At 37.0% G+C, this 27,425-nt stretch overlaps 2 protein-coding genes across 7 annotated transcripts in view; both read left to right on the forward strand.

The window, feature by feature from the left end:
• Window positions 1–1,649, forward strand: part of KLHL2 (kelch like family member 2) — a 157,995-nt gene extending 156,346 nt beyond the window's left edge. For both annotated transcript variants that reach the window (XM_043483833.1, XM_043483823.1), the window contains one exon: window positions 537–1,649. In XM_043483833.1, the coding sequence (XP_043339768.1) occupies window positions 537–565 (29 nt within the window). In that variant the 3' untranslated portion in view covers window positions 566–1,649. The remainder of the gene's footprint in view (window positions 1–536) is intronic.
• Window positions 1,650–6,549: 4,900 nt separating this feature from the next.
• Window positions 6,550–25,059, forward strand: MSMO1 (methylsterol monooxygenase 1). 5 transcript variants are annotated; one of them, XM_043483852.1, is made up of 7 exons: window positions 6,571–6,689; window positions 8,116–8,238; window positions 10,829–11,114; window positions 16,448–16,596; window positions 17,537–17,663; window positions 21,030–21,184; window positions 24,116–25,059. In XM_043483852.1, the coding sequence occupies exons 3-7, from the start codon at window positions 10,860–10,862 to the stop codon at window positions 24,309–24,311; spliced, it is 882 nt and encodes a 293-aa protein (XP_043339787.1). In that variant the 5' UTR covers window positions 6,571–6,689; window positions 8,116–8,238; window positions 10,829–10,859; the 3' UTR covers window positions 24,312–25,059. The 5 variants fall into 5 exon arrangements, with proteins under 5 accessions (XP_043339798.1, XP_043339817.1, XP_043339787.1 ...); XM_043483890.1 differs by having other exon boundaries at window positions 6,599–6,617; XM_043483863.1 differs by lacking the exon at window positions 8,116–8,238 and having other exon boundaries at window positions 6,550–6,617.
• The last annotated feature ends 2,366 nt before the right edge of the window (window positions 25,060–27,425 follow it).

A 27,425-nucleotide genomic window follows, 5' to 3' on the forward strand; every position in this document is an offset into this window, starting at 1 on the left:
ATGTATCATCCAAAACAACATGTAATAGAACTATATACCTATAAGCTTCCAGTAGCAGTCCTCGAAATTATGTAAAATTTTTTAAAACAGCTTTAGTGAGATATAACTGACATAGAATAAATAGCTTATATTTAAAGTGTGCAATTTTATTAGTTTTGACATATGTATGAAACCATCACCACAATCAAGATAATGAATATTCATCACTCTCACAAGTTTCTTTGTGCCCCTTTTAGTATTAGGTGGATCTTAGTATTTCTTGAGTAAAATTATTTTCCCTTCATTATATAACTATGAAGAGCAAAAGGTGTGTTCTGGATTAAATAGTCTGACATAGTTTTGGTACATAATTTTTAAACAAAGATTTCATTGTCATTTAGATTAAAATGATAGTAATACTACAGTTTCTTAGAGGTTTAGAAACATCATGATCTCTTTGGTCCTCGTCACTTAAGTTATAAAAAAATTGAGGATTTTCTCAGAGATACAGAATGCTTCCTGTGACCTCAGTTTTATTTCTTTGTTTCTTTGTTCAGGGGTCACAGTTATTGATAAACCATTATGAGCCTAAAGGACATTTTCAGCGCATTTACACATGAGAAGCAGACTTCAGCAAGTACTTCTGAAGTGACTGAGAGTCTAGCACTTCTCCACTTGTAGCTGCACGTTAAGTCTCTGCAGAGGATAAGATCATCTGCCTCTATAGGCCTCAGATACTGAAGATTATTTTTGGTAGATGCACCGTGTAGGCTTTTTCTGCAGTGAGCAGCAGCTGACTGAATTTTAATAAGAAACTTGGATTGCAGTATTATCCTGTAGTCTTTGGACAACAGTTGCTTTCATAAAGAGTAGTTATCAACCATGAATAACTATGGATTATTTTGTGAAGGGGGATAAAGTAATATGTGTTCTTGTAAAATTAAATTTCATCTTTATTTCTTCTCCTGAAAATCTGTATGCACAGGAACTGAAAATCTTTGAACAGGTATTAAACTCTGTGTAAGTATATAAACTAGTTGAGGGATAAAACCGTTTGCTTTTATAAAATATGTTTGATTACATGAGTATAATAAATTGTATGCATATAAATGTGTGTCTATATGCTTTCCTTTAAATATGTTTGAAAAGATGTTTGAAACTTGATTATACTATTTATAATTGGCACAGTACTTTGAATTATGCCAGTACTACATTGTAAAACAGAGTTGTATTTTTTGATATTTAAGAATGCTTAACACTTTAAAATGCCACTTCTGAGGAATGAACATGGTGTAACACACTTGAATACTTGTATGATGCCAAACTTTTTAAAATAAAATATAAACTATGCTTATTTATTACTTTCTTTGGTTTAATCTTGGTCATGTTTTGGTGTGAATTTCAAATTTTTTTCTTAACACTTTGGCATGAACGTTATTGCAGGTTTTTGATGAATATAATGAATGTATGGAATTCAACTGAATTTGCATGCTCTTAAGAATTTTTTCTGTGTGTATAAATTTAGCTGCTATTAACAGAAGAGAGAATTTTCTGTGAGTAGCCATGTGCATTAATCAGATAGTTTTTCTGAGATCTTCAATTACTCTCACCTTAAAAATGACCAAAATATGTCTTTATTGAATTAACTTTGAATAAAAGTTTGTATATTATTTGTTTCACGTTGTCCTTGATTTTTGTCTATGTAGTTTGCTATTAAGAAAGTTGCCCGTTTACTTCTTGTATTCTTTTATAAAATTTGCATTTTCTACTTCATAAATCCATATTTAAAATTTGTTGCCAAAGTAACCTACAAGACAAGTTAGTTAAGTCACTGAACTAAAGTCACTGAAAACTATTCTCCAAGAAAAAGCTACCTTAATTATCAAGGAAAACATCTCCCGAGGATTGGTAAAACTTAAAAGTTTTCATAGTGTTCTCTCCCTAACATGGGCAGGACACAAGATAAAAGTAAGAGAAATAGCATTGAATCAAAAGGAAGCCAAAGAAACAGTATCTACTCTGATGCAACCGAGAAATAAATTGTGGTTTTGATACCAAATAGAAGGAATTGAGGAAATGGACATAGGGAAGTGGGGTGGATACCTGAGGTGCTGAACACGGGAGGAGGAGATGGGATGGGGTGATGGGATATGGTGGCTGTTCCTCAGGGATTTAGAAGGTAGCAGGCCTGAGCTCTTGCCAGAACAGTCAATAAAAGAAGAATTATACCTGTGATGAAAGTTCTGTTTAGTTAATAGAGTCACATTTAAACATAGAACCACATTTATTACCAACTTAGTTGAATTTTCCATTGTAAGTGGAATTATAAATAATTAGGAAAAGCAAAAGCCTGTGCTCACCTTATGAAAATAAATTTCTCATTAGTGTTGCTCCAAGCACATCCATAGTCAACAAACATGTTGAGGATCTAATGAACTTGGAGCACTGTTAACTGCTTCAGACAGTGGCACCAAAAAAAGTCATTATCTCTCCTGATCACTTCCAAACACGAATATTCCATGAATTATCAATTAACGATTTATCTAAAAATTTTTAAAGCTTTTCTTAAAATAGCATGTCAGATCCCTCTTTATCTTTTCTCTCTTTAGAGATTTAATAAGTTATACAGCTATATGATAAAACAGTTTGCCAAGTTTCAGTACTAGATTCATAACTCTTGATTTCGAAGAATTTGAATTTATTCCCCTCCCCTCCATGCCCGTCTTTATCTCTCCAGTTTGAAACATCTTGTTTTGTTCTCTTTGAGCTTATAAAAGTGTTCCTGGCTTGTTCGATTATTGTCCAGAAAAGAGGTCAGAAGTCTTAGAAATCCTGCCAGGGGAACCACCAGGTGTGAGCAGAGTTCAAGGCTAGTTCCATGAAAAGACATTTTAAAGCAGCTCTGCTTCTTGCTCCACTTGGCTCTGCACCTTCGTAACTAAGAGCAGTGATGATTTGGGTTTAGGTAAATGATGAGTATACTTTCACTTCCCTTCCCATGAACTCTGATATATGATTCCTGGTTTTTATTAACCATCCCTATAGATAGCATGAGGACCCATGTATTTATAATCTCAGCTGTTGATGAGTTAGCATAGTATTACATAGTGATATAATGGATTAGCCTGCCTCTTGTTTCAGTTTGTTGAGCAGATTCCCTCCTACTGGCTTATATGGCTGACTGTGTCTGATTTCGGAGAGAAGGCTAGGTGGGAAAGTGGAATCACACTTTGAATCAAGTTTCTGGCATTCTAATTCTGGCTTCACAATTCTAAAGGGAAAAAAAGCAGTTTAAGTGTTGCAGGGTTCATGGGCATAGGAATCAGATGGCTCTGAGTTTGCATCCCCTTCTCTCAGTTACTGGCTTTCCTGGTGGCTCAAATGGTAAAGAAACTGCCTGCAATGCAGGAGACATGGGTTCAGTCCCTGGGTTGGGAAGATCCCCTAGAGAAGGGAATGGCAACCCACTCCAGTATTCTTACCTGGAAAATTTCCATGGACAGAGGAGGCTGGCGGGCTATAGTCTGTGGGGTCACAAAAGAGTCCCAACAACTGAGCAATTAATTTTTCTGTCAGTTGCTAATTGTAACTTTAAACACATTTCTTAACCTCTGACCCTTATTTGTCTTCTCTAAAATGGCAACATAAGTATCTGTATCTTGTTTTTTTTAATGTTGAGTTTCAGACCAGCTTCTTCACTTTCTTCTTTCACCCTCAAGAGGCTCTGTAGTTCCTCTTCACTTTCTGCTATTAGAGTGGTATCATCTGCATATCTGAGGTTGTTGATATTTCTTCCAGCAGTCTTAATTCCAGATTGTGATTCAGCCAGCCAGGCATTTCGCATGATGTACTCTGCATATAAGTTAAATAAGCAGGGTGACAATATATACAGCCATGTTGTACTCCTTTCCCAGTTTTGAACCAGTCTGTTTCATGTCCAGTTCTAACTATTGCCTCTTAATCCACATACAGGTTTCTTAAGAGACAGGTAAGGTGGACTGGTACTCCTATCTCTTTTAAGAATTTTCCATAGTTTGTTGAGATCCACACAGTCAAAAAGTTTTAGTGTAGACAGTGAAGCAGATGTTTTTCTGGAATTCCCTTGCTTTCTCCGTGATCCAAAGAATTGGACACAACTGAATAATAACAAAAAACAACAAAAGCATATCACTTACAAGGTTATTGTGGAGTTTGAAAGAAATGATGTATAGTACTGTGCTTGAAATACCGAAGACCCTCAGTGTTGTTGTTCAGTGGTTAAATTGTATCTGACTCTTAGAGACCCCATGGACATGCCAGGCTTTTCTCTATCAGCATGCCTCCAGTGTCTCCTGGAATTAGCTCAAACTCATGTCCATTAAGTCAGTGATGCCATCCAACCATCTCATCCTCTGTCGTCCCCTTCTCCTGCTTTCAATCTTTCCCAGCATCAGAGTCTTTTCCAATGAGTCAGTTCTTCAGATCAAGTGGCCAAAGTTGAGCTTCAGCTTCAGCATCAGCCCTCCCAATGAATATTCAGGGTTGCTTTCCTTTAGGATGGACTGGTTTGATCTCCTTACAGTCCAAGGGACTCTCAAGAGTCTTCTCCAGCACCACAATTCAAAAGCATCAATTCTTCCTCACTCAACCTTCTTTATAGTCCAACTCTGACATCTGTACATGACTGCTGGGAAAACCAAAGCTTTGACTATATGGACTTTTGTCGCCAAAGGGATGTGTCTCAATAAATTACCGCTATTGTTGAAGTTCTCTAAACTGCCCATTTCTTTTTTTTTATTTATTTTTTTATTGAAGGATAATTGCTTTGCAGAATTTTGTTATTTTCTTTCAAACCTTAACATGAATCAGCCATAGGCATACATATAGCCCCTCCCTTTTGAACCTCCCTCCCATCTCCTTCCCCATCCCACCCCTCTAGGTTGATAACAGAGCCCCTGTTTGAGCTAACCTCCTGTTTGAAGTAGTTTCCCATTTCTTCACTGGAAGGAATTGAGCATATGTCTGTTTTGTTTTTTGGAGTTATATCTGTTTCCTTTCAGTTCTAAATCCCCAAAATTTAAAATAATCATTTGACCCTTTCACATACTTGCATCTTCTCTAATATTAAAAATAATATATCTTTAATATAGTAAGTAGGACTCTAAGTCAGGGATAATAACCGACTTAGTATTACTGAGCACTTCCTGTATTCCAGATAGTGTGCAATGTACATATATAGTCACATTTATTGTCATAAGAAACTATTATAATACCCACTTTAATAAGTACTGGATAAAATTTTGAGAAGTAAATTATCTAAGAGCACACTGCTAATGAGTGGCAAAGCTTGGTAGGTCTGACCCCATGGCATATGCTCTTAATCTTCCCTTAACAGAGGGCAGCATATTTAGGCAGAGGGAAAAGCATTGCAGTCACACCCACAACCTCAGTCAATGGGAGAGCGGGGCGGGGGGTGGGGGGCGGGGGCGGGGGTGGTCTGTAGCTAAACTGGCCAATCAAAGGAATCCTAAATTGGGTTGCGGGTCTGGGCCTTCATACTTCCACTGGAAAGAAAAATGCTTCATGGGAAAATGGCTTTACCCATTCTCGGTCACTGAAGGCCTACTTCAGTCCTGAAGAGACCTAGGCTGTGCAACACACATCTACCCCAGGATACCACAGGGCTCCTGAAGACAGAGCTCTGAGCACGCAAGGGACAGATCCCATTTCTGTTCATTTGATATGACTCTTCTGTCATGATACTTTACAAAGAACGTGGGTGTCAAATACATGGGACAGTTAGATGAATGGGTTGAGGGATTTCCTAAAGCAGATGGCAGTTAGCTTGTTATTTCAGGCACAAAAGTCAGTCTATGAGAAAAAAAGTCACAGCTTTAAGAAGCGATAGCGTCCCATTTGCACAAAGTCCTGCAAAGAAAGTGCCTTCAACGAGAGCGAGTAGTGCCCTTGTGCAAATTTTAAAAAGGCTCTCTTAAGTGAAAGCTTAATTTCGTGGATGACCCCCATCCGTGCACACCTCTGCATCCCCGGAGGGGCGGGAGGCAGCCGACCACAGCAGCAAAACCAACTGCTGCGCCTCGTCTCTTCTAAACCTCCGACTCTTGGCTTCCCGTGCTCAAACAGGAATCGCGCTGCATTTGGAGTTACCCACTTCCCACGTACATATAGGGGTTATCAAAGGACGCTGGGGTTGGGATGAGAAAGAGGTCTAAACTTTAGGCGCAAGAGCGTTAAAGGGGCGCCAGTGAATACAGCGCCTAGTAAAGATTTCAGGGCGGGCGCGCCTGCAAACTCCCCGAGTGCGCATGCTCTTGGAAGGGGCTGAGGGTGCTGGGCGGGGCTGAGGTTGCTAGGCGACGTCTCAAGGCCTCGCGTCAGCCTAGCCGGGCTGGCGGACCAGCTACTGGCCGGACGCCTAGCTCTCACGATCCTCACTCCATCTGAGCAGCCAATGGCCGCGCTTCCAGTGCCATGTTCGCATGAGTCACACGATGCCGGCAGCTGCGTAGGCCAATCACGGCTCTCAGAAGGCGGGGCGGGGCCCACGCAAGCCAATAACAGCGGAGGAGCCCGTCGACTCCCGAGTGGAAGCGCCTATCGCAGCTCTGGAGGCGGCGGCAGACTGGGTGGTGCATAAGGTGAGGGAACGGGGTGGAGGGGCCTCGGTCGGCTCCCACGTACAGACGCCGGGACGGACGGCCTGGCTGCAGGTATGGGTGGAAACGAGTGAAATCTCTTAATGTCGGAACCAGGCAGTGCTCAGCACAGAGTGACCGTGACTAGAGGTCTACAAAAGGAAGAAGCAAGACCTGCTTGTAGGCGCGGCGGGGCGCGCGGGTGGGAAGGGCGTCCTGGAGGGTTCTAAAGGGTGAATAGCAATTGGGCAGAGGGCTATACCGGCAAGAGAAGCTGTTTCATGGCCAGAGAGGCCCGAAGCGGAGGACAGTCAGAGGCCTTCGTGTATCAGTACGGAGGGTGGGGGCGAAAAACAGAGTTAAAGGAGAGCAGAGGCCCAGGTGTTTCATCTGTGGGGAGGCGCTCCCTGAAACTGTAAGGGTCTGCAGAAGGGCTGAACCCTGTCTGCTGTTTACATGAATGCTGGCCTCGTGTTTTAGAGGGAGGGTTTAAGAAGGGCCCACTTGGAGGTGCTCGGCGTCCGGGCCGGGCAAAGGCCAGGCACTGCTGGCAGGTCTCAGAGACAGGGAAACTTCAAAGTTTCTAGGGGGGATCCACAGACGACTACATTTCTTTTTTTCGGAGTCTGTGGCAGACCTCAAGTCAATCCAGTTGTGCAAGGATGACAAAAAGAAAGAAAATTCACTCGTCGTTTCCCCTCTCCTCTCTTCCTTAATACCTATTTTTTGCTTTTGTTCAGTTGTCAGTAGTGTATCTATTTCCCTCCCTTAAATCTAGAGAGTAAACTCCTGAATGTTAATTAAACCAGTTGTCTCTAAATCGGGTGTGTTTGAAGACTTAATCCAGGCAGCAGAGATAGAGATCTGGAATATTCTGTCCTAGATGACTAAGTAGGTAGTGGCATCAGTTCACCAAGTTAAAGTAGGTAGGAAGGGAGTGTGTGGGCAGGGTTGCCAGGAGTAGTGGCCGAATTTCGGGGCATGTTGACTTTGCTATGCCTCCAAACTGCCTAAATTGGAGATGGCCAGTATACTTTTGGATAATCAGAACTTGGGGTTTTAGAGAGAGAGAGGATTTCAGCATATTCTCACAACAGGGAACAGATATGATCACTCCTGACAATCTAGAATAGTTGGAGTAAATCAAGCATCTCTGGGAAACTGTTCAGCCTCAATTCTTGAGCCTTTCTTTCTCAAAAGCTGTACCACAGACATACTCAAGGGGAAAGTGCTGTATCCTTTCTTATCTCCTGGTTGAGTCTCTACAACTGATGTTTCTTCTGCTCAAAACCACCCATCGACCCCATCCCGCCTACTTTACTCTCTTTTGATCTAGTTAAACTAGATTTAACTGCCTTCCCTCCACACTCCAGGTTTGAGTTTACATGCCTCTTTCTCTAAGATCTGTTCCCTGGGCCTCTCTGTTTTATATTTCCAACCCTTTATTGTTCTTATCACAGATGTTGTGACGGTCTTGTTCTTTCTTTGTATTCCTCCCTAGATTTTATGATTTGAAGTCAGGGGTGAGAGCAGCAGGAAGCGCAGTGGCTACAAATGGTACCACATGTTAAATCAGAGTGAATACATATGAATCCCAAGAAGCCAGAAAGGCAGGTATATCAAGGTGAGAAGTATCAAATTTTCCAGAAGGGCCAGATAAAATAAACTCCAAAATATTTTTGTTGGATCTGGCAGCTGGGAAACTTAGTGGTTTTATTTAGTAGGAGTAAATTCAGTGCATTGGTTAGAATACAAAACTGATTGTAATTGCTAGAAAATGGATGTGAAATCTGAAAATGAAGACAGCCTATATGGAATACTGTTTCAGGAGGCTTGGGTGAACTTTGAGAATTATTCCCCTCTTACTATACTGTTTATTGTGTGCTTTATAATTTAGGATCACAGTATGATATAATGGATGAGAGCACAGGCTCCCCCACTTAGTGTTTTTGTAATTTGGGGAAGTTATTTAATCTTTCTAAACCTCAGTTTTTATCTGTAAAATGGAAATAATAAAAGTGTCTACCTTGAAGCTGTGGTAAGTGTATAATATATAGTGTATAATATAGAGAGAGCGTGTGACACTCTTAGAAGTTATTGGTGTATATAAAGCACTTAATAATTGTTAGCTTCTTTTAGCTTATGTGTCACCTCAACATAAGTAGTTAACATGTATTATTTCTTGGACTCTTCAGAAGAACTATATTGTTATTCCTTATTTTTTCAACTTTATTGAGTTTCTGTTAGCAAAATGTACATTGTGGTAATTTGATATACATGTACATCATGAAAAGATTCCCATCATCTAGTTATTGTTATTCTTTACATTTTGCAGGTAATAAAACTGAGGCTTAGAGAAGTTACTTAACTTGCTCAAGGTCACACAGCTAGTAAGTGGTGTTGATTCAACATTATTAGATTTGTTGGAATCTGCCTGCAATGGAGGAGACCCAGGTTTGATCCCTGGGTTGGAGAGATCCCCTAGAGAAGGGAGTGACTGCCCACTCCAGTATTCTTGCTTAGAGAATTCCATGGACAGAGGAGCCTGGCAGACTGCAGTCCATGGGGTCACAAAGAGTCAGGCACGACTGGGAGACTAACTTTCACAGTTTCATATTTTATGCATTCATGACATACCTAACTTTTTCTTAATTTTTTTTTTTAAATATTTCTAGGCTATGCAGTTCGTCTGTGAGTTTTTTTCAAATTGTCACCAATCTCCCCAAGTTCTTCCAATTTGTTTATCAAAAAAAACCTAAGTCTACGTGGACCTGCCTGCACAATTCAAAGCTGTGTTATTGAAGGGTTGGCCGTAGTTGAGTGGGTCATGGGCTGGTGCACGAGGACAAAGAAGCATTTTAAACAATAATAAGAATGCTTTTGAGGCTTAATATATTTAGTTTTAGAGGGGCCCATCATAATTCATAAACTAGGGACATCAGTAAACGTTTTTAGGAAAGTGACATTCTTCATAAATTTCTCTGTTTTTTGATTTGGTGACCTACTAAGCTTATTTATAAGTAAAATATACTCATGAAAAAATTAAAATTATAAGAGGTATAAAATGGAAAGTAAATTTTTTTCTTTTCATAATCCCTCCCTACCATGTATGCAAATACATTTTCTGTACATTTTCTGTTTGGGTGTTTCTCCTATGTATATATGCATAAAGTGCATATATAAAGACATAACCTTTTCACAAAAACATAGATGATGCTCTTCCTATACATTCTGCAACTTGCTATTTCACTTAGATGTCTTTCTATGTAGAATATGTAGATCTTCCTCCTCGGTGGCAGTGTTTTTAGAAGGACCTGATAGAATTTATTTAATTCATTTCTTGTTGATGGCCCTAACATCTTGCTGTATTTTTCTTTGTTTTTACTATTATGAGCAATGCTTCCTTCATTCTTAGTGTGCTCATCTTTGTGTACTTAAGTGAGAACATTGCTGGATCAAAAGATGTATTCACTTTGAATTGTAATAAATACTGTGATTTTTTTCCTCAAAGAATAAATTCATCCTCCCATCAACAATGTACAGTGGTGCCGGTTTCCCCAAAGTGTTACTGCTAGGCGCACTGTGAAACTAAGTTTTTGTTTTACGATGCATTTCCTATTTGAGTCGAACTGAGCTGTTAATTTGCTTAGTATTTGTATTTATTTTTCTGTGAACTTTCTGTGAGTAGTCTGTCATTTTTCTATTGGGTTTTTAGGCTTTTTCTAAAGCACTCATTGTAGCCCTTTGTCATAATTCTTGGAAATATTTTTTCCAGTTTGTTGTTTGATCTTTGACTTTATTTATGGTTGTCTTTTTATTCGCGATTATAAGTATTTAGTATTTATGTAGTCATATTGGCAGACTTTTTCTAAGTAGGTTCTTAAGTGATACTTTTAAACCCAGCTATTGCTCTTTGAAATACAAGTTTTTCCTGGGAGACCACATTGATAAGTCTCCTTAAAGATGGCTTGAAATTTCTTATCCACTATTCTTTAGATGCTGCTCTTGAACATTAACATGTGGCTTTTAAATCCTATCTACAAATGGAAGTGGTGATGACATCCTGTAGACTGGTGTTTTTAATCATGGGTTTAGGATCTGAGAGATTGGCACTCCTTTAGCAATTTAAAAATTAATCAGAAGCATTTTAAAAACTGTTATCTTATAATTTTATTATTTTGCTTGCTTATTTACTTATTTATTTATATTTACAGAATAATAAGGCTGTCTGCAAAGATTTGAAAAATGGCAACAAATGAAAGTATCAGCATCTTTAGTTCAGCATCCTTGGCTGTGGAATATGTAGATTCACTTTTGCCTGACAATCCTCTGCAGGAACCATTTAAAAATGCTTGGAACTATATGTTGAATAATTACACAAAGTTCCAGATTGCAACATGGGGGTCTCTCATAGTTCATGAGGTCCTTTATTTCTTGTTCTGTTTACCTGGATTTTTGTTTCAATTCATACCTTACATGAAGAAGTACAAAATTCAAAAGGTGAGTATAATGGACTTGCATTGGAGTATTATCATTAGTCTTGTTGAATATTTTTAAAGTAAATATAATTTGTAACTGAAAATAGACTGTACGTCAGGGCTGTCCAATAGACATGTAATGAAGCCACATAGATAATTCCCTACTAGAATATATTAAAAAGTAACAAAAAAGGGGGAGTAATGTTCACAGTATATTTAGTTTAATCCAATAAATCTCAATTATATTTCAATAATCAAAATTTAAAATGTATTTAATGGGATATATTGTGTTCTTATTCTTACAATAAGTGTTCAAAATTTAGTGTATATTTTACACTAATTTCAGCTCATCTCAATTAAGACTAAGTGAATTTAAAATGTTCAGTAGCCACATCTCTAGTTGCTACCATATTACACAGCACAACCCTAGATCATTACTGATAAGGTTTCAGAAAGAATTGGTTGAATTGTGCCTTCAACAGATGTGATGTTTATCTAATTTGAGTTTATAAGTTTTAATTAAATGTTTTTATTGAGTTGATATACAATAAATTAGTTTCAGATGTACAGCATTGTGATTCAGAATTTTTGTACATTATGCTCCACTTAACATTATTATGAAATACTGGCTATATTCCCTAAGCTATCCTTGTTTTGCTGTGCTTAGTCGCTCAGTTGTGTCCAACTCTTTGCAACCCCATGGACGTAGCCTTTGAGGCTCCTCTGTCCATGAGGATTCTTCAGGCAAGAATACTGGAATGGGTTGCCATGCCCTCCTCCAGGGGATCCTCCCAACCCAGGGATGGAATCCAGGTCTCCCGCATTGCAGGTGGATCCTTCACCGTCTGAGCCACCAGGGAAGTTAACACGGGAAATAACAAGTAAAAGGGAAGTAACAAGGAAGTAATAGCCTTGTTACTTATCTATTTTATATGTAGTAGTTTGTACTTCTTAATCTCCTACCTCTATCTCACTCCTTTCCTCTTCTCTCTCCCTGCTGGCTGTAATCTCTAGTTGGTTCTCTATATCTAAATCTATGTCTTGTTTTATTCATTCGTTTGGGTTTTTTTCTCACATCTAAGTGATAACTTACATATTTGTCTTTCTCTGACTTATTTCACTCAGTATAATACCTTCCAGGTCCATCCACGATGTTGCAAATAGCAAAATTTCATTTTTTTAATGGCTGAGTGGTTTATTGTGTGTATATATACCCCATCTTCTTCCACCATTCATCTGTCGATGGACACTTAGATTGCTTCCATCTCTTGGCCATTGTAAAGAATGCTGGTATGAATGTATGGTGTGCATGTATCTTTTCTAATTAGTTTTTTTGTTTTTTTCAGATATATACCCAGGAGTGGAATGACTGGGTCATAAGATAATTCTACTTTTAGTCTTTTGAGGAACCTTCATACTGTCCACCAGTTTACATTCATGTCAACTGTGTACCGAGGTTCCCTTTTCTTCACATCCTCACCAACATTTGTATTTGTAGTCTTTTTTGATAATAGCCATTCTGACAGGTGTGAGGTGATATCTCAATGGGATTTTTATTTGCATTTCCTTAATGATTTGTGATATTGAGTATTTTTTCATGTGTGTATTGGCCATCTGTATGTCTTCTTTGGGAAAATGTCTGTTCAAGTTTTAATGTTCATTTCTATATCAAATTATATGAACTGTTTTTATGTTTTAGATATTAACCCCTAATCAGTCTTGCAAATTAAATAACTTGCAAATATTTTGTCCCATTCAGTAGTTGCCTGTGTTGTCAGGAGTTTCCTTTGCTATGAAAAACATGCTTTTAAGTTTAATTAGGTCCCATTTGTTCATTTTTACTTTTGTTTCCTTTGTTTTAGGAGACAGATCTAAAAAGGTATTGTTGTGATGTGTTGTCTTCTGTGAGTTTTATGGTGTTCCCATACAAATATTACAATTATTTGTTCCAGTTCTAAAAAAAATGCCAGTGGTGTTTTGATAGGGATTGTATTGACTGTACAGATTATCTTGGGTAGTGTTGTCATTTTCATAATAATTCAATTCAATATAACAGTTCTTCCAATCTAAGAACATGATGTATCTTTCCATTTGTGTTATCTTCAGTTTCTTTCATCTGTGTCTTAAGAGTTTTCTGAGTACAGATCATTTACCTCTTTAGGTAGGTTTATTGCTAGGTATGGTATTCTTTTTGCTGAAATGGTAAATGGGATTGTTTCCTTAATTTCTCTTTCTGATAGTCCATTGTTAGTGTATAAAAATCTGATAGAGTTCTATGTATTAATTTTGTATCCAACAACTTTACCAAATTCATTGATAAAACTCTAGTAGTTTTCTGGTGGTGTTTTTAGGATTTTTCATGTCATCTGCAAACAGTGACAGTTTTACTTCTTCCTTTCCAATTTGGATTCCTTTTGTTTCTTTTTTTTGTCCTATTGTTGTGTCTAAGACTTCCAATACTATGTTGAATAAAAGTGGGCATCCTTATCTTGTTCCTGATCTTAGAGGAAATGTTTTCAGGTTTTCACCATTGACTATGTTAGCTGTGGACTTATCATCTGGCCTTTATTATATTGAGATATGCTCCCTTTATACTCACTTAATGGAGAAGTCTTATCATATATAAATTGTAATTTTTTTAATTAGCTAGAAGGGAATCTTATGGGAATTCCTGAGTATTATTTTGCAATTCAGTACAATCCTTGATGTCTCAACTCTTCAGTGTTGTTAATATGCTAAGACTTTGATCAAGACTGTTAAGATTTTGTTTTTATTCTAAATATAGCATAGTATTTTTGCAGCATTCATGTCATCTTCCCAAAACTGATGATGTTCCTAACCTCTCAGTATTTGCTTCAGTGCACTAAGGATTTCTTGAGAGCTCGCATACATGGTACATCTTCTCAGGTTTAGACATAGGGAAAATAATGAACTCTTGTAACTGAAGAGTTTGACATAGTTCTTAGGAAGGAATCTGTACCATATTGTTAGAGAAAGAAATAATTTTTCAACACTTAGTAAACTTATAATCGTTTGTAATGCTTACTGTGAACTTTTTTCAAAAAGTCATGGCAAACTCAGTCTCGGGCACATAGTCTTGATGTAAAGTAGGCATTTGGGGATGTTCATCTAAGGGAGGCTGGTTGCACTCACAGAGTTCTGTCTGGTGGCAGTCAGTACACACATCCTCTGTAATCTGTCTCTTCACTTTGTAGCCTCTCCTGGTGAGTCTCAGTTTAAGCAACTGCTAGCATTCATCCTTTCTGGGGATACTGCAGGGGGCAGCTGCTTGTAGACTCCAGGTCAGAGGAGGGAAGAGCAAAGAGTAAAGGGAGAAGGAATTAAAAGGGCTGAAGCCTGAAGGAGAGCATCCTGTTACTGTGAATAAAGGACACAACGTTTCCAAAATGCTTTTTATAAAAAGCTCTGCTTTGAAAGGCAGAATTGTGTTTGAATGTCTTTAAGTTCTCATGCATGTTTGGAATTCTGACTGCAGTGGGTCACCCAGTGCATTATTTATGGGGCTGATTGACTTGTATAACTGTCCAGGCCAAACTGTCCCTCTCTGCCTTCTGCCCTCTACAGTTGACTCACTAGTCAGAGGTGGTAATTTTTTCAGAGAGAGAAAGGCCTGTTTCGGTTAAGATTTTATGAAGACTCCAGAGAAAAATGTGACAAAAGAAAGGACAAGCAGTAGTCTAGTTTACAACTAGTTACTTATAAACAGAGATCGAAAGCCTTCAAGTCTGTACTTAGCATGTGTTTCTTGAGTTTTGCAACCATTAAAGTCCCTGCTTTGAGATTTTTTTATAATAAAATTAACTGAAGATAAATCAATACAAGTTTTCACAATATAAATGGATTTAAAAACAAGCCAATAAGTCAGTATAAGTTAGTTACAGGTTTATGCATTTTGAAGGCAGATAGCCTGAAACACTTGACAGTGCAGAAAAAAGTTGCTGGTGGAGCAACACCAAAAATTCTGCTTTGAAATAGAATAGACAGTTAATGTTATAACTGCTTTTTTTTTCTGTTAATTTCTGCAGCTACATCAGTGTTAGATTCTAGCCAAGATATCGCCAGTTAAACATAGTTCTTTGGGGAAAAGAGTGGCTTTTTCCACCCAAGCCAGAATCTTTGATTTATTTTGTCCCTAGTCAGAGACTGGAAGTTCAGAGGAGCAAGGTCAGATCATGCTCAGAGCAGAGATAGATAATTATAAATTAATCTTGCCTAATTCCCTCATTTTATTGTTGAGACTGAGGTGTGAGCTTCACAGAGACCCTGAGGTTAGAACCAAGTCTCTGACTGAACTCAGTTGAACTCTTTCTTCTTTGTCAGGGAGGGAAGCTCTTCTAAAGAATTTCAGGAACAATACTGGAACCCTAAATTTTAGTTAGTCCCAAGTTCTGCTAATAACTGCCTGTGTGATGCTGGACAAGGTGGTTGACCTCTGGGCCTCTGCTGAGGTCAGTGGTTTCCATTGCAAATTTCTGAATTTAGGAGTATTAGGACATATAAAAGAGCAATAACTATTTATTATTACTATCTTTTTGTAAAACCAAAAGGACCTCATAACTAAGTAGAGCCCTTTGAATTGAATACATTTTCACTTTTCTTTATGGCTTGCTGAGCAAGTTGATAATCCTGATGGGGTTTTGTGAACATTTCTCTACATTGATCACTTCCTCATTTCACTTTAATCTGTGAACTTCATCTGTGGCCAGTAGCTCTCCATTCCTTGGGAACCACCAGACACATTTGTTTCTGGAGTTATTTTAGCTCAGAGAGTTTCTAATTTTGTCAATGTGTATGAAAAATGCACTTATTTCTGGGAATGAAAACCACTGAATGGTGTTGATTTACCTGTGTAGTAAGGCTTTCAATGCTGTGTGTATAGCTGCCTCAGCAGTTCGGAGAACTCAGCTGTGATTGTAGCATGACACATGTCTTCATCTCTGGAATTCCTGATAAAAGGAAATGATCCGTGGGCAGCAAAAACAGGAGTTACTCATTCTGTAGTGTTGCTTTGGTTTGCTCTGTAGTGTTGCTTAAAGATCATTGGGACCATTATGCCTGGGCCTGAGTTTTGACAATTTCTTCATCTGTTTATAGTAGTGATAATAGTTGTCAAGAATTTAGAAGGTGCGGGTGAGTGTTGTAGTTCCTGGGCCTTAGTTACTGTAACATAGCAATTATAATACAGAATCCACATAACATAGGATTAATTAAATAACATAAATTTCAGGTCCCATATAAACATTAGAGAAAAAGCTAAGACTTTACTTTTAGTTTTCAGGTGAAACTTCTGATAGCAGAGGCTAATACTAAATGTTTTAATTTTTTTCTCCATAGGATAAACCAGAAACATGGGAAAACCAATGGAAATGTTTTAAAGTGCTTCTCTTTAATCACTTTTGTATCCAGCTTCCATTGATTTGTGGAACTTATTATTTTACAGAGTATTTCAGTATTCCCTATGATTGGGAAACAATGCCAAGATGGTATGTAGATAAAGATTTGAATTTTATACTCAGTTATGGTTTATCATCCAATTAAAATATCCTTAGTATTACCTTCTTTCTTCATTTGGTTAATGTTTGTTCTTAACTTTGAAGTAAATAAAATATAGAAAACATAGTAGAAACTTGAAATGTTCCCATTTTTGTGTGTTTCTATATTTTGATATCTTTATTGGAGGGTGAGTTTCTTACATCAGAAGTTTCCATGGCATCCTTTATATGATTATGTACAGGATACAGAGACTTATACCAAGAAAAAATATATTACATTTTAAGTCTAAAATGAATGAAAAAAAATGAGTATAAAGTTATAAAAATTGTGTCCATACAGACACATATATATATATTATCTGAGCATAAATATTTGTGTTCAAATAATTTTTGTATTCTAGCTTTCTGTTCTGACTAAACCTGAATACAGATATATAATATATAGATATGTGCTTTTCCTATTACTGTATATGCAACATATAAGAGAATTTGTGTATTTGTTCCTATATAAATAAAATATTTTTGCCCATTGCACTTACATGCTTCTCTTCGGCAGAAGAAAGTAATTTTACTATTATTAATAGTAAAATTTACTATTATTAATTAATTATTAATACTATATATTAATAGTGTTACTCTTTGCCTAGAAATTTTGAGTTTTGTTTCTTAGCTCAGATTTTATAACTTACTTTTTTTTTTTTAATTGAATTAGAATTGGTATGGTGGTCAGCCTCTTTAACCCATCTTTAGGTGGTATCATATATCTAGCTTGTAACTATATGTATTGTTTTGAGAATTTGTTGATCAATATAACCAGTTAGGTCAAGATGGTATTTGATTTTATGCAGTGTCTCCAGCAGTGATCCTAGGTAAAAGTCTAGATTGTTTTAGTAAGTTATTTTATCCTCATTACAGTATTTTCATCTTAAAGGTACATGCTTTTGGCAAGATGTTTTGGCTGTGCAGTGATTGAGGATACTTGGCACTATTTCTTGCATAGGCTTTTACACCACAAAAGAATATATAAATATATTCATAAAATTCATCATGAGTTTCAGGTATGTTAGAATTATATTTAATATATTTTTCACTCTTTGAGGCAAAAATGTTATTTTTTTTTAAAAATCTGAACTTAAAAAAGTTGTCAGTGATGTTTTTATTTCAATTTCCTTTGGCATGATTGTTTAGAATAGACACATACACATAAACATGAACACAAAGCTGGTTCTACAGATTTTTTACGAATATCCTAGTTTCGTGGTAAATTGAAGCCTGAAAGAAAAATATTCGTTTTTGTATTTTGGTTCAGAGCACTGTCCTCACACAGCTGGGTACCTGGCAGTTTGATGGAGGCGCTAATGCTGTTACGATCATTTAAGTGGGACCCCAAAACAACAAGCCTTGAATCATTAAATTTTTAAAACAATTTTCAACTTAGTTTTTTTTTTTTTTTTTTTTTTTTTTTTTTTTTTTTTTTTTTTTTTTTTTTTTTTTTTTTTTTTTTTGGACAAGCTGGCCTTTATTTAGTTACACGGATACCTCAGGAAAAGGTTCAGTGACCCCAGATTCTTGCATCTTCGCAAACACAGAAAAGCATGAAAAGCATTAACTTGTTATATCTGATATCTGTGTTTCACAGTAATTTTTTTTTTTTTTCTTTTTTTTTTTTTTTTTTTTTTTTTTTTTTTTTTTTTTTTTTTTTATTAGTTGGAGGCTAATTGCCTTCACAACATTTCAGTGGGTTTTGTCATACATTGACATGAATCAGCCATAGATTTACACTTATTCCCCATCCCGATCCCCCCTCCATCTCCCCCCCCCCCGATTCCTCTGGGTCTTCCCAGGCACCAGGCCCGGAGCACTTGTCTCATGCATCCCACCTGGGCTGGTGATCTGTTTCACCATAGATAGTATACATGCTGTTCTTTTGAAACATCCCACCCTCACCTTCTCCCACAGAGTTCAAAAGTCTGTTCTGTATTTCTGTGTCTCTTTTTCTGTTTTGCATATAGGGTTATCGTTACCATCTTTCTAAATTCCATATATATGTGTTAGTATGCTGTAATGTTCTTTATCTTTCTGGCTTACTTCACTCTGTATAATGGGCTCCAGTTTCATCCATCTCATTAGAACTGTTCAAATGAATTCTTTTTAATGGCTGAGTAATATTCCATGGTGTATATGTACCACAGCTTCCTTATCCATTCATCTGCTGATGGGCATCTAGGTTGCTTCCATGTCCTGGCTATTATAAACAGTGCGATGAACATTGGGGTGCACGTGTCTCTTTCAATCTGGTTCCTCAGGTGTATGCCAGAAGTGTATTGCTGGTCATATATGGCAGTTCTATTTCCAGTTTTTAAGGAATCTCCACACTGTTTTCCATAGGGCTGTACTATGACAGAAATATAGACCAATGAACAGAATAGAAAGCCCAGAGATAAATCCACAAACCTATGGACACCTTATCTTTGACAAAGGAGGCAAGGATATACAATGGAAAAAAGACAACCTCTTTAACAAGTGGTGCTGGGAAAACTGGTCAACCACTTGTAAAAGAATGAAACTAGAACACTTTCTAACACCATACACAAAAATAAACTCAAAATGGATTAAAGATCTAAATGTAAGACCAGAAACTATAAAACTCCTAGAGGAGAACATAGGCAAAACACTCTCCGACATAAATCACAGCAAGATCCTCTATGACCCACCTCCCAGAATATTGGAAATAAAAGCAAAACTAAACAAATGGGATCTAATGAAACTTAAAAGCTTTTGCACTACAAAAGAAACTATAAGTAAGGTGAAAAGACAGCCGTCAGATTGGGAGAAAATAATAGCAAATGAAGAAACAGACAAAGGATTAATCTCAAAAATATACAAGCAACTCCTGCAGCTCAATTCCAAAAAAATAAATGACCCAATCAAAAAATGGGCCAGAGAACTAAACAGACATTTCTCCAAAGAAGACATACAGATGGCTAACAAACACATGAAAAGGTGCTCAACATCACTCATTATTAGAGAAATGCAAATCAAAACCACAATGAGGTACCATTACACACCAGTCAGGATGGCTGCTATCCAAAAGTCTACAAGCAATAAATGCTGGAGAGGCTGTGGAGAAAAGGGAACCCTCTTACACTGTTGGTGGGAATGCAAACTAGTACAGTCAACTTAGTTTTAATGCTTTTCCACCTCATTGCTGACTTCTTCCCACACAACAGGGATTTTTTTTTTTTTTAATCAGAACTGCTTTGTTGTTAGCTTTGTCAGATTTGTTACATTGGTATGTTCTGCATTGATCTTGATTACCTGATATGATAAACCAAATATCCCTTTCTTGGCAGAACAAATTCAGATGTATAAACCAAAATTAGAATTCAAGTCTGTTCTTTTAATGCCTTTATCTCAAACCATTAAAATAGATCATATTAAGGACATCCCTAGGCCTTTTAGTGTTTGGTAAAGAGATATCTTTATTGAGAATTACTGTTAATGTTTGTATAGGTATGGCTAGATACACAGTTGACCCTTAGTGTCCATGGGTTCTGAATTCATGAATTCAACCAACTGAATATCATGCACATCCTCTTTAAACCCTCATTGAAAATATTTGGGAAAAAAATTTCAGAAAGTTCCCAAAGGCAAAACTTGAATTTGCCTTGAGTGGGCAACTATTTACATAACATTTAAATTGTATTTACAACAATTACACAATTATATAGCATTTATATTGTATTAGGTCTTGTAAGTAATCTGTAGATGATTTAAAGTATATGGGAGGTTGTGCATAGGTTATGTGCAAATGCTGCCAAATACTGCACCTTTATATTAAAGTTTGGTATCCATGGGGGTCCTTGAACCAATCCCTTTAGAATACTGAGGGATGACTGTATTATCGTAACATATAGAAGGGATATAGTTTTATAAAATGATATACACAAATAAATTTAAAATACATATAAGTCAGGGTTCTTCCAAGAATCAATAGGAGATACATACACACAGATTTATTTTAAGGAACTGGCTCATGCAGTTGTGTGGGCTGGCAAATCTGAAATCTATAGGGCAGCTAACCAGCTGGGAATGCAGGAGAGATGCAGTGCTGGATCTGAATTCCTATGGGCAACAGGCTGGAAAGCACACAGGTTTTCTGTACTGTAGTCTTGAGCATTCCTTCTTTCCTTGGGAAGCCTCGGTCTTTGCTTTTAAGGCCTTTAGCTGATTGAATGAAGCCCACCTGCATTATGGAGGATCCTCTTTACCAATTTAAATATTAAATGTTAATCACATCTAAAATAGAACTTCACACCAAATCTAGACTCGTGTTTGACCAAGCAACAGGGCACCATGGCTTAGATAAGTTGATGCATAAAATTAACCATCACAATATATTAAGCAATTCTTACTTTTTTTAGGCTCCATTTGGAATGGAAGCTGAATATGCACATCCTCTGGAAACCATAATTCTTGGAACTGGATTTTTCATTGGAATCATGCTTTTATGTGATCATGTTATTCTTCTTTGGGCCTGGGTGACTGTTCGTTTGATAGAGACTATTGATGTCCATAGGTAAGGTTTGGTTTCTATTCAGGTAGAAGGTATCATAAAATATCCTTTCTTCATGGTCATAGATTATCTTTCTTATTTTTTTTAATTGAGATTAATTGACATATTGTGTTTTAGGTATACAGTGTAATGGTTTGATGTATATATTGCTGATCCATCTTTATACATTGTTATAATTTTGTGTGTGTGTGATGAGAACTTTTAAGATTTACTCTCTTTGCAACTTTCAAATTCACAGGACTGTTGACTTCAGCCTCTATGTTCTTCATGACATGCCCAAGGCTTACTCATCTTACAATTGGAAGTTCATACCTTTGTCCACTGTCATCCATTTTACACACTCATAGTCATTGTCATAGATTATCTTTTCTCCTAAGTAGACTAATAGGATAAGTTAAACCTTGTTAATGTTACTGTTTTTAAGAAAACAGGAGAACATAATCGTTGGGAAAAAGTTCAAATAATAGACTTTTTTTTTGTATTCTTGTCTATAACTGTTGTCATTTTTATGGTGAGACTATATTCATGTATTATTTGGGAAAACAAAACAAAATTTTGGAAGTGCTGCAAAACTGGGCATGGGCATCTCTTTACATGCCCAGCAGGAGCCTGCAAGAATGCTTTCCCTGCTTCTGATACCTTTTCCAGCCTGGACATTACAATCTTGTTAATCTTGGTTATTAGGAGAGCAGAGAATCTTTAGGGTTGTGATCTGCGTTCCCCAGGGACTGGTGAGGCTGCATGCCTGTGTGCTTGTTGACCAACAGTTTTTTTTTTTTTTTTTCTTTGAATTAGCATTTTATATCACTTGCCTACTTTTTTGTTAGGTTATATGTTTTATAACCTATTATGAAAAAGTGAAAGTGTTTGTCACTCTGTTGTGTCCTACTCTTTGTGACCCTGTGGTGTGTAGCCCATGTGACCCCATGGTGTGTAGCCCATCAGTCTCCTCGATCCATGAAATTCTCCAGGCAAGAATACTGAGGGATGGAGTGGGTAGCCATTCCTTCTCCAGGGGATCTACCCAACACAGAGATTGAACCCAGGTCTCTCCTGCATTGCAGGCAGATTTTTTACCGCCTGCAATAAAAGTCACCAGGGAGACTTATAACATTTTGGTTCATGTGTAAGCTTTGCTCATTTCAGTTCAGTTTGGTTTCTCAGTCACGTCTGACTCTTTGCAGCCCCATGGACTGCAGCACGCCAGACTTCCCTGTCCATCACCAACTCCCAGAGCTTGCTCAAACTCATGTCCATCGAGTCGGTGATGCCATCCAACCATCTCATCCTCTGTCATCCCCTTCTCCTCCTACCTTCAATCTCTCCCAGCATCAGGATCTTTTCTAAGGAGTCAGTTCTTGAATCAGGTGGCCAAACTATTGCAGATTCAGCGTCAGTCCTTCCAACGAATATTCAGGACTGATTTCTTTTAGGATTGACTGGTTTGATCTCCTTGTAGTCCAAGGGATTCTCAAGAGTCTTTTCCAACACCTCAGTTCAAAAGTATCAATTCTTCAGCTCTCAACTTTCTTAATGGTCCAACTCTCACATCCATACACAACTACGGGAAAAATCATAGCTTTGACTAGGTGGACCTTTGTTGGCAAAGTAATGTCTCTGCTTTTTAATATGCTGTCTAGGTTTGTCATAGCTTTTCTTCCAAGGAGCAAGCATCTTTTAATTTCATGGTTGTTACATGAAATTACAACATATGTAACTTTGTTACATATGTTATAAATATTTTCTCCCCCATCTGTCATTTCAGTTTTAACTGTTGATGGTTCTTTTGCAGTACTGAAGTTTTAAATTTTTATATAGTAAAATCTATCAGTTTTATTTTTTTATGGCTTTTGGGTTTCATGCCTTGCTTGAAAAGCAAGTTTAATGTCTTCCTGAAACAATGTTGAATGAAAAATATTTGTGGTTTTAATAAAAAATTTGGTTAAATACTGTAATTCAGGACAGCAGTTATTTTATTCTTCTGTAATGACCCTAAATCTAACCCTTACTTGAAAAAAATACTGAAGCCTCCAGCCTTCACTAAATAGAACATTTCTGCACATTTCTGCCCACCACTGACAAATACTATGTGCATATTTCACATGCTTCCTTTGTATTGAATAGAAGAAATTTTTTGGTAAATTATTTCTATCTAATTCCTTTTCAAATGCCTAATACAATACCCTAATTCATTATTTAAACATGATTACATATTTTTTGAATTTTAGGGGAACCTTTTATTTCATCTGTGCAAGCAGAATATGAAATTCTAGAAATTATTTCTGAATCATTAAAATAGCAAAATTAATGCATCTAGGAAGTCTTAGGCAGAGAAGTGGTAGGTGATGTGTCCTTTCTTTTCTTTCTTTCTATTGCTCCTTTCTACTTCCTTCTTTCTCAGCCTACTCAAGGGTGGGGAGGAAGGATTGGGGTGATTCAGACTGGTATAATTGTATATATCAGATTTTAGACTTGTAGTTAGAAATAAAAACAGGTACTCTAAAAAGAAGTTGCAAAACAGTAATCCTCAGATTTAACCTTTGTAATGCTTGGTACTAATTTCGTATAACTTTTCCTAAAAGACATACGTAGTATTATGGGTGTTACAAACTTTGGTAAGCAAATTCCTCTAAAACAGAAAACGTTCATGAAAATCTGTGTCTTAAGAATTCATTACTATAATCCTTCCTTCATCTCCTGATTATAATATTAATAGTAAATTCTATAAACTATTCAAGTTTTTCTTTAATTACTGAAAGTGGTTTCTAGGATATGTACCATTTGCTGTGAACTTTTGTAAACATGTCAGAAATAAGTGACTTAGGTACAGTGGAATGTTATTTGAATGGTTAACAAGCATATTACGGTCAGTGAACAAGTTGATTATTGAAGGTGTATTTGCTTCCTTAATAATCTTTATCATTTTCATTTCAGTGGTTATGACATTCCTCTCAACCCTTTAAATCTCATTCCTTTCTATGCTGGTTCTCGGCATCACGATTTCCACCACATGAACTTCATTGGAAACTATGCTTCAACATTTACATGGTGGGACAGAATTTTTGGAACAGACTCTCAATTTAATGCCTACAATGAAAAGATGAAGAAAGTTGAGAAAAAGACTGAATAAGCATCTCATGTAAACCTTCCGGCAAATATGCATTTCCTGAATTGAAGCTAGTAGCTAACATTACTTCTGAGGAGCAGAAATATACGTATGACTTGGTCAGTAAGTGATTAAAAAGAATATTAACAACTTTTAATTAATTTCCTAGTGGGAGCTTTCATATAGTTAAGTACAGTTTTCCTGAGGAAGTTTTAAGGGCCATTTTGCTAATCTTACATAAAGGATTTAAGTAATGGAAACAGTATTAATTGAAGTCTTTCCCCCAACATTGTACCATAGGCGTGAAGCCAAAATTGGTCTTTAAACCTTTTAAATATATATTGGCCATTTCAGGAACTCTTGGTAGTGGTGTTGGCCTCCTATTGAACTTTAAATACCTTTTTGGAATTTGCGTAAAAATCAAATGCCATGGATTGAACCAGTCTGTACAGTATGAGTGAGTGCCGAACCCAGAATAGCCAGTGCAAGGAATTTCTTATCTGGAGCTGACCAGTTTGAAGTGACTCTTTCTTTGGGAAGTCCTTTTTGCTTACAATGTACCACTGTTATCTATAAATTAAGGCATTTATGAATTGATGAAAGACTGCGTTAGTCTAAAGGTTTTCAGGTTACTTGAACTTTTTAAAAAATTGAGCTTTCATTTTTGTATATCCAGTTTTCTTTGTACTTAAATTGTGTCCTGAAACTTTGTGTACTGACTTGCTGTATTTGCACTTGGAGCTATTGAAATAAATGTGATTTTGTTTGATTATTTCGTTTCCAATTTAAAATATCATTTGTCACCTTTTATTTATTCTTATCAAGAAAAGTATAAAAATCACTAAATTAAGTTTTATAACAAAAGGAATAATTTTATCTTTTTAAATGCTTCATTTCTTAAACTTTTTGACAGTTTCAACATGTATTTATCAGGCTATTGTGGGAAATTCTGTTGACCTAATAAAACGGAGGATATTGAAACAGCTCTTTACTCCACTTAGAAAATATAAAGATGGAAGAATAGAGACAGAATTTTTAGGGCTGACTTAATTTCAAGTAGGTAGCCCAGTGGGAAAAAATCCACCTGCCAATGCAGGAGACATGGGTTCAATCCCTGGGTTGGAGAGATCCCCAGGAAAAGGAAGTGGCAACTCATTCCAATATTCTTGCCTGGGAAATCCCATGGACAGAAGAGTGAGGTGGGTTATAGTCCATGAGGTCACAAAGAGTCAGACATGACTGAGCACACACACTTACACATCTAGAGTCTAGCTTAAATTGAGAGGTGATAATTCTAACTTTGTATATGGTAGTACCAATTTGTAATTTCTAAAAAATATGGAGCTATCTTCTAGTAAATTTCTTTTTTTTATTTTTAATACTTACACAGTAAAGAGGTTCAAATAGGGACTGAGAAAGTTACAGCTCAGACTCTGGCTGTTGTTTGGTTGCTAAGTCATGTCCCACTGTATAACACCATGGACTACAGCATGCCAGGCTTCCTTGCCCTTTAGTATCTCATGGAGTTTGCTCAAATCATGTCCATCCATGGTAAATGATGCCATCCAACCATCTCATCCTCTGTTGTTCCCTTCTCCAGCCTTCAGTCTTTTCCAGCATCAAGGTCTTTTCCAATGAGTTGGTTCTGCACATCAGGTGGCCAAAGTATTGGAGCTTCAGCCTCAGTCCTTCTGATTAATATTTAGAGTTGGTTTCCTTTAGGATTGACTAGCTTGACCTCCTTGCTGTCCAGAGACTCACAAGAGTCTTCTGCAACACCACAGTTCAAAAGCATCATTTCTTTAGCACTCAGCCTTCTTTATGGTTCAATTCTCACATCCATACATAACTACTGGAAAAACCATAGCCTTGACTAGATGGACCTTTGTCCACGAAGTAATGTCTCCGCTTTGTAATATGCTGTCTTGGTTTGTCATAACTTTTCTTCCAAGGTACAGGCGTCTTAATTTCATGGCTGCAGTCACTGTCCAGAGTGACTTTGAAACCCAAGAAAATAAAAATGTCACTGTTTCCATTGTTTCCCCATGTATTTGCCATGAAGTTGTGGGACTGGATGTAAGAATCTTAGTTTTATGAATGTTGAGTTTTAAGCCAGCCTTTTCACTCATCTCTTTTATCTTCATCAGGAGGCTCTAGTTTCTCTCCACTTTCTGCCATTGAATTGGTGTTATCTACATATCTGAGGTTGTTTATATTTCTCCCAGATATCTTGATGCTAGCTTGTGATTCATCCAGCCTGGCATTGCACATGATGTGTAAGTTAAATAATAAGTAGAGTGGCAATATACAGCCTAATGTACTCCTTTCCCAATTTTGAACCAGTCCATTGTTCCATGTCCAGTTCTAACTTGCTTGTTGACCTGTGTACAGGTTTCTCAGGAGGCAGGTAAGGTGGTCTGGTATTCCCATAACTTGAAGAATTTTCCACAGTTTGTTGTGATCCACACAAAGGCTTTGGCATAGTCAATGAAATGGAAGTAGATGTTTTTCTGGAATTCTTTTGCTTTTTCTATGATCCAACAGTTGTTGACAATTTTGATCTCTGATTCTTCTGCCTTTTCTAAAGCCAGTTTGTACACCCGGAAGTTTTCATTTCACGTACTGTTGAAGCCAGGCTTGAAGGATTTTGAGCATTACCTTCCTGGAATGTGAAATGAGTGCAATTGTATGGTAGTTTGAATATTCTTTGGCATTGCACTCCTTTGAGATTGTAATGAAAATCTTTTCCAGTCCTGTGGTCACTGCTGAGTTTTCCAGATTTACTGACATATTGAGTGCAACACTTTAAGAGCAACATCTTTTAGGATTTGAAATAGCTCAGCTGGAATTCAGTCATCCACACACTAGCTTTGTTGGTTGTAATGCTTCCTAAGGCCCACTTCACACTCCAGGATGTCCAGCTCTAGATTTGTAACCACACCATAGTGGTTATCTGAATCATTAAGACCTTTTTTGTACAATTCTGTGTATTCTTGCCACCTCTTTTTAATCTCTTCTGCTTCTGTTAGGTCCTTAGCATTTCTGCCTTTATCATGCCCATCTTTGCATGAAATGTTCCCTTGCTATCTCTAATTTTCTTGAAGAGATCTCTCATCTCCCATTCTATTGTTTTCTTCT

The sequence above is a fragment of the Cervus canadensis genome, chromosome 1 (assembly GCF_019320065.1).
Source record: "Cervus canadensis isolate Bull #8, Minnesota chromosome 1, ASM1932006v1, whole genome shotgun sequence".
NCBI classification, from domain to species: domain Eukaryota; kingdom Metazoa; phylum Chordata; class Mammalia; order Artiodactyla; family Cervidae; genus Cervus; species Cervus canadensis.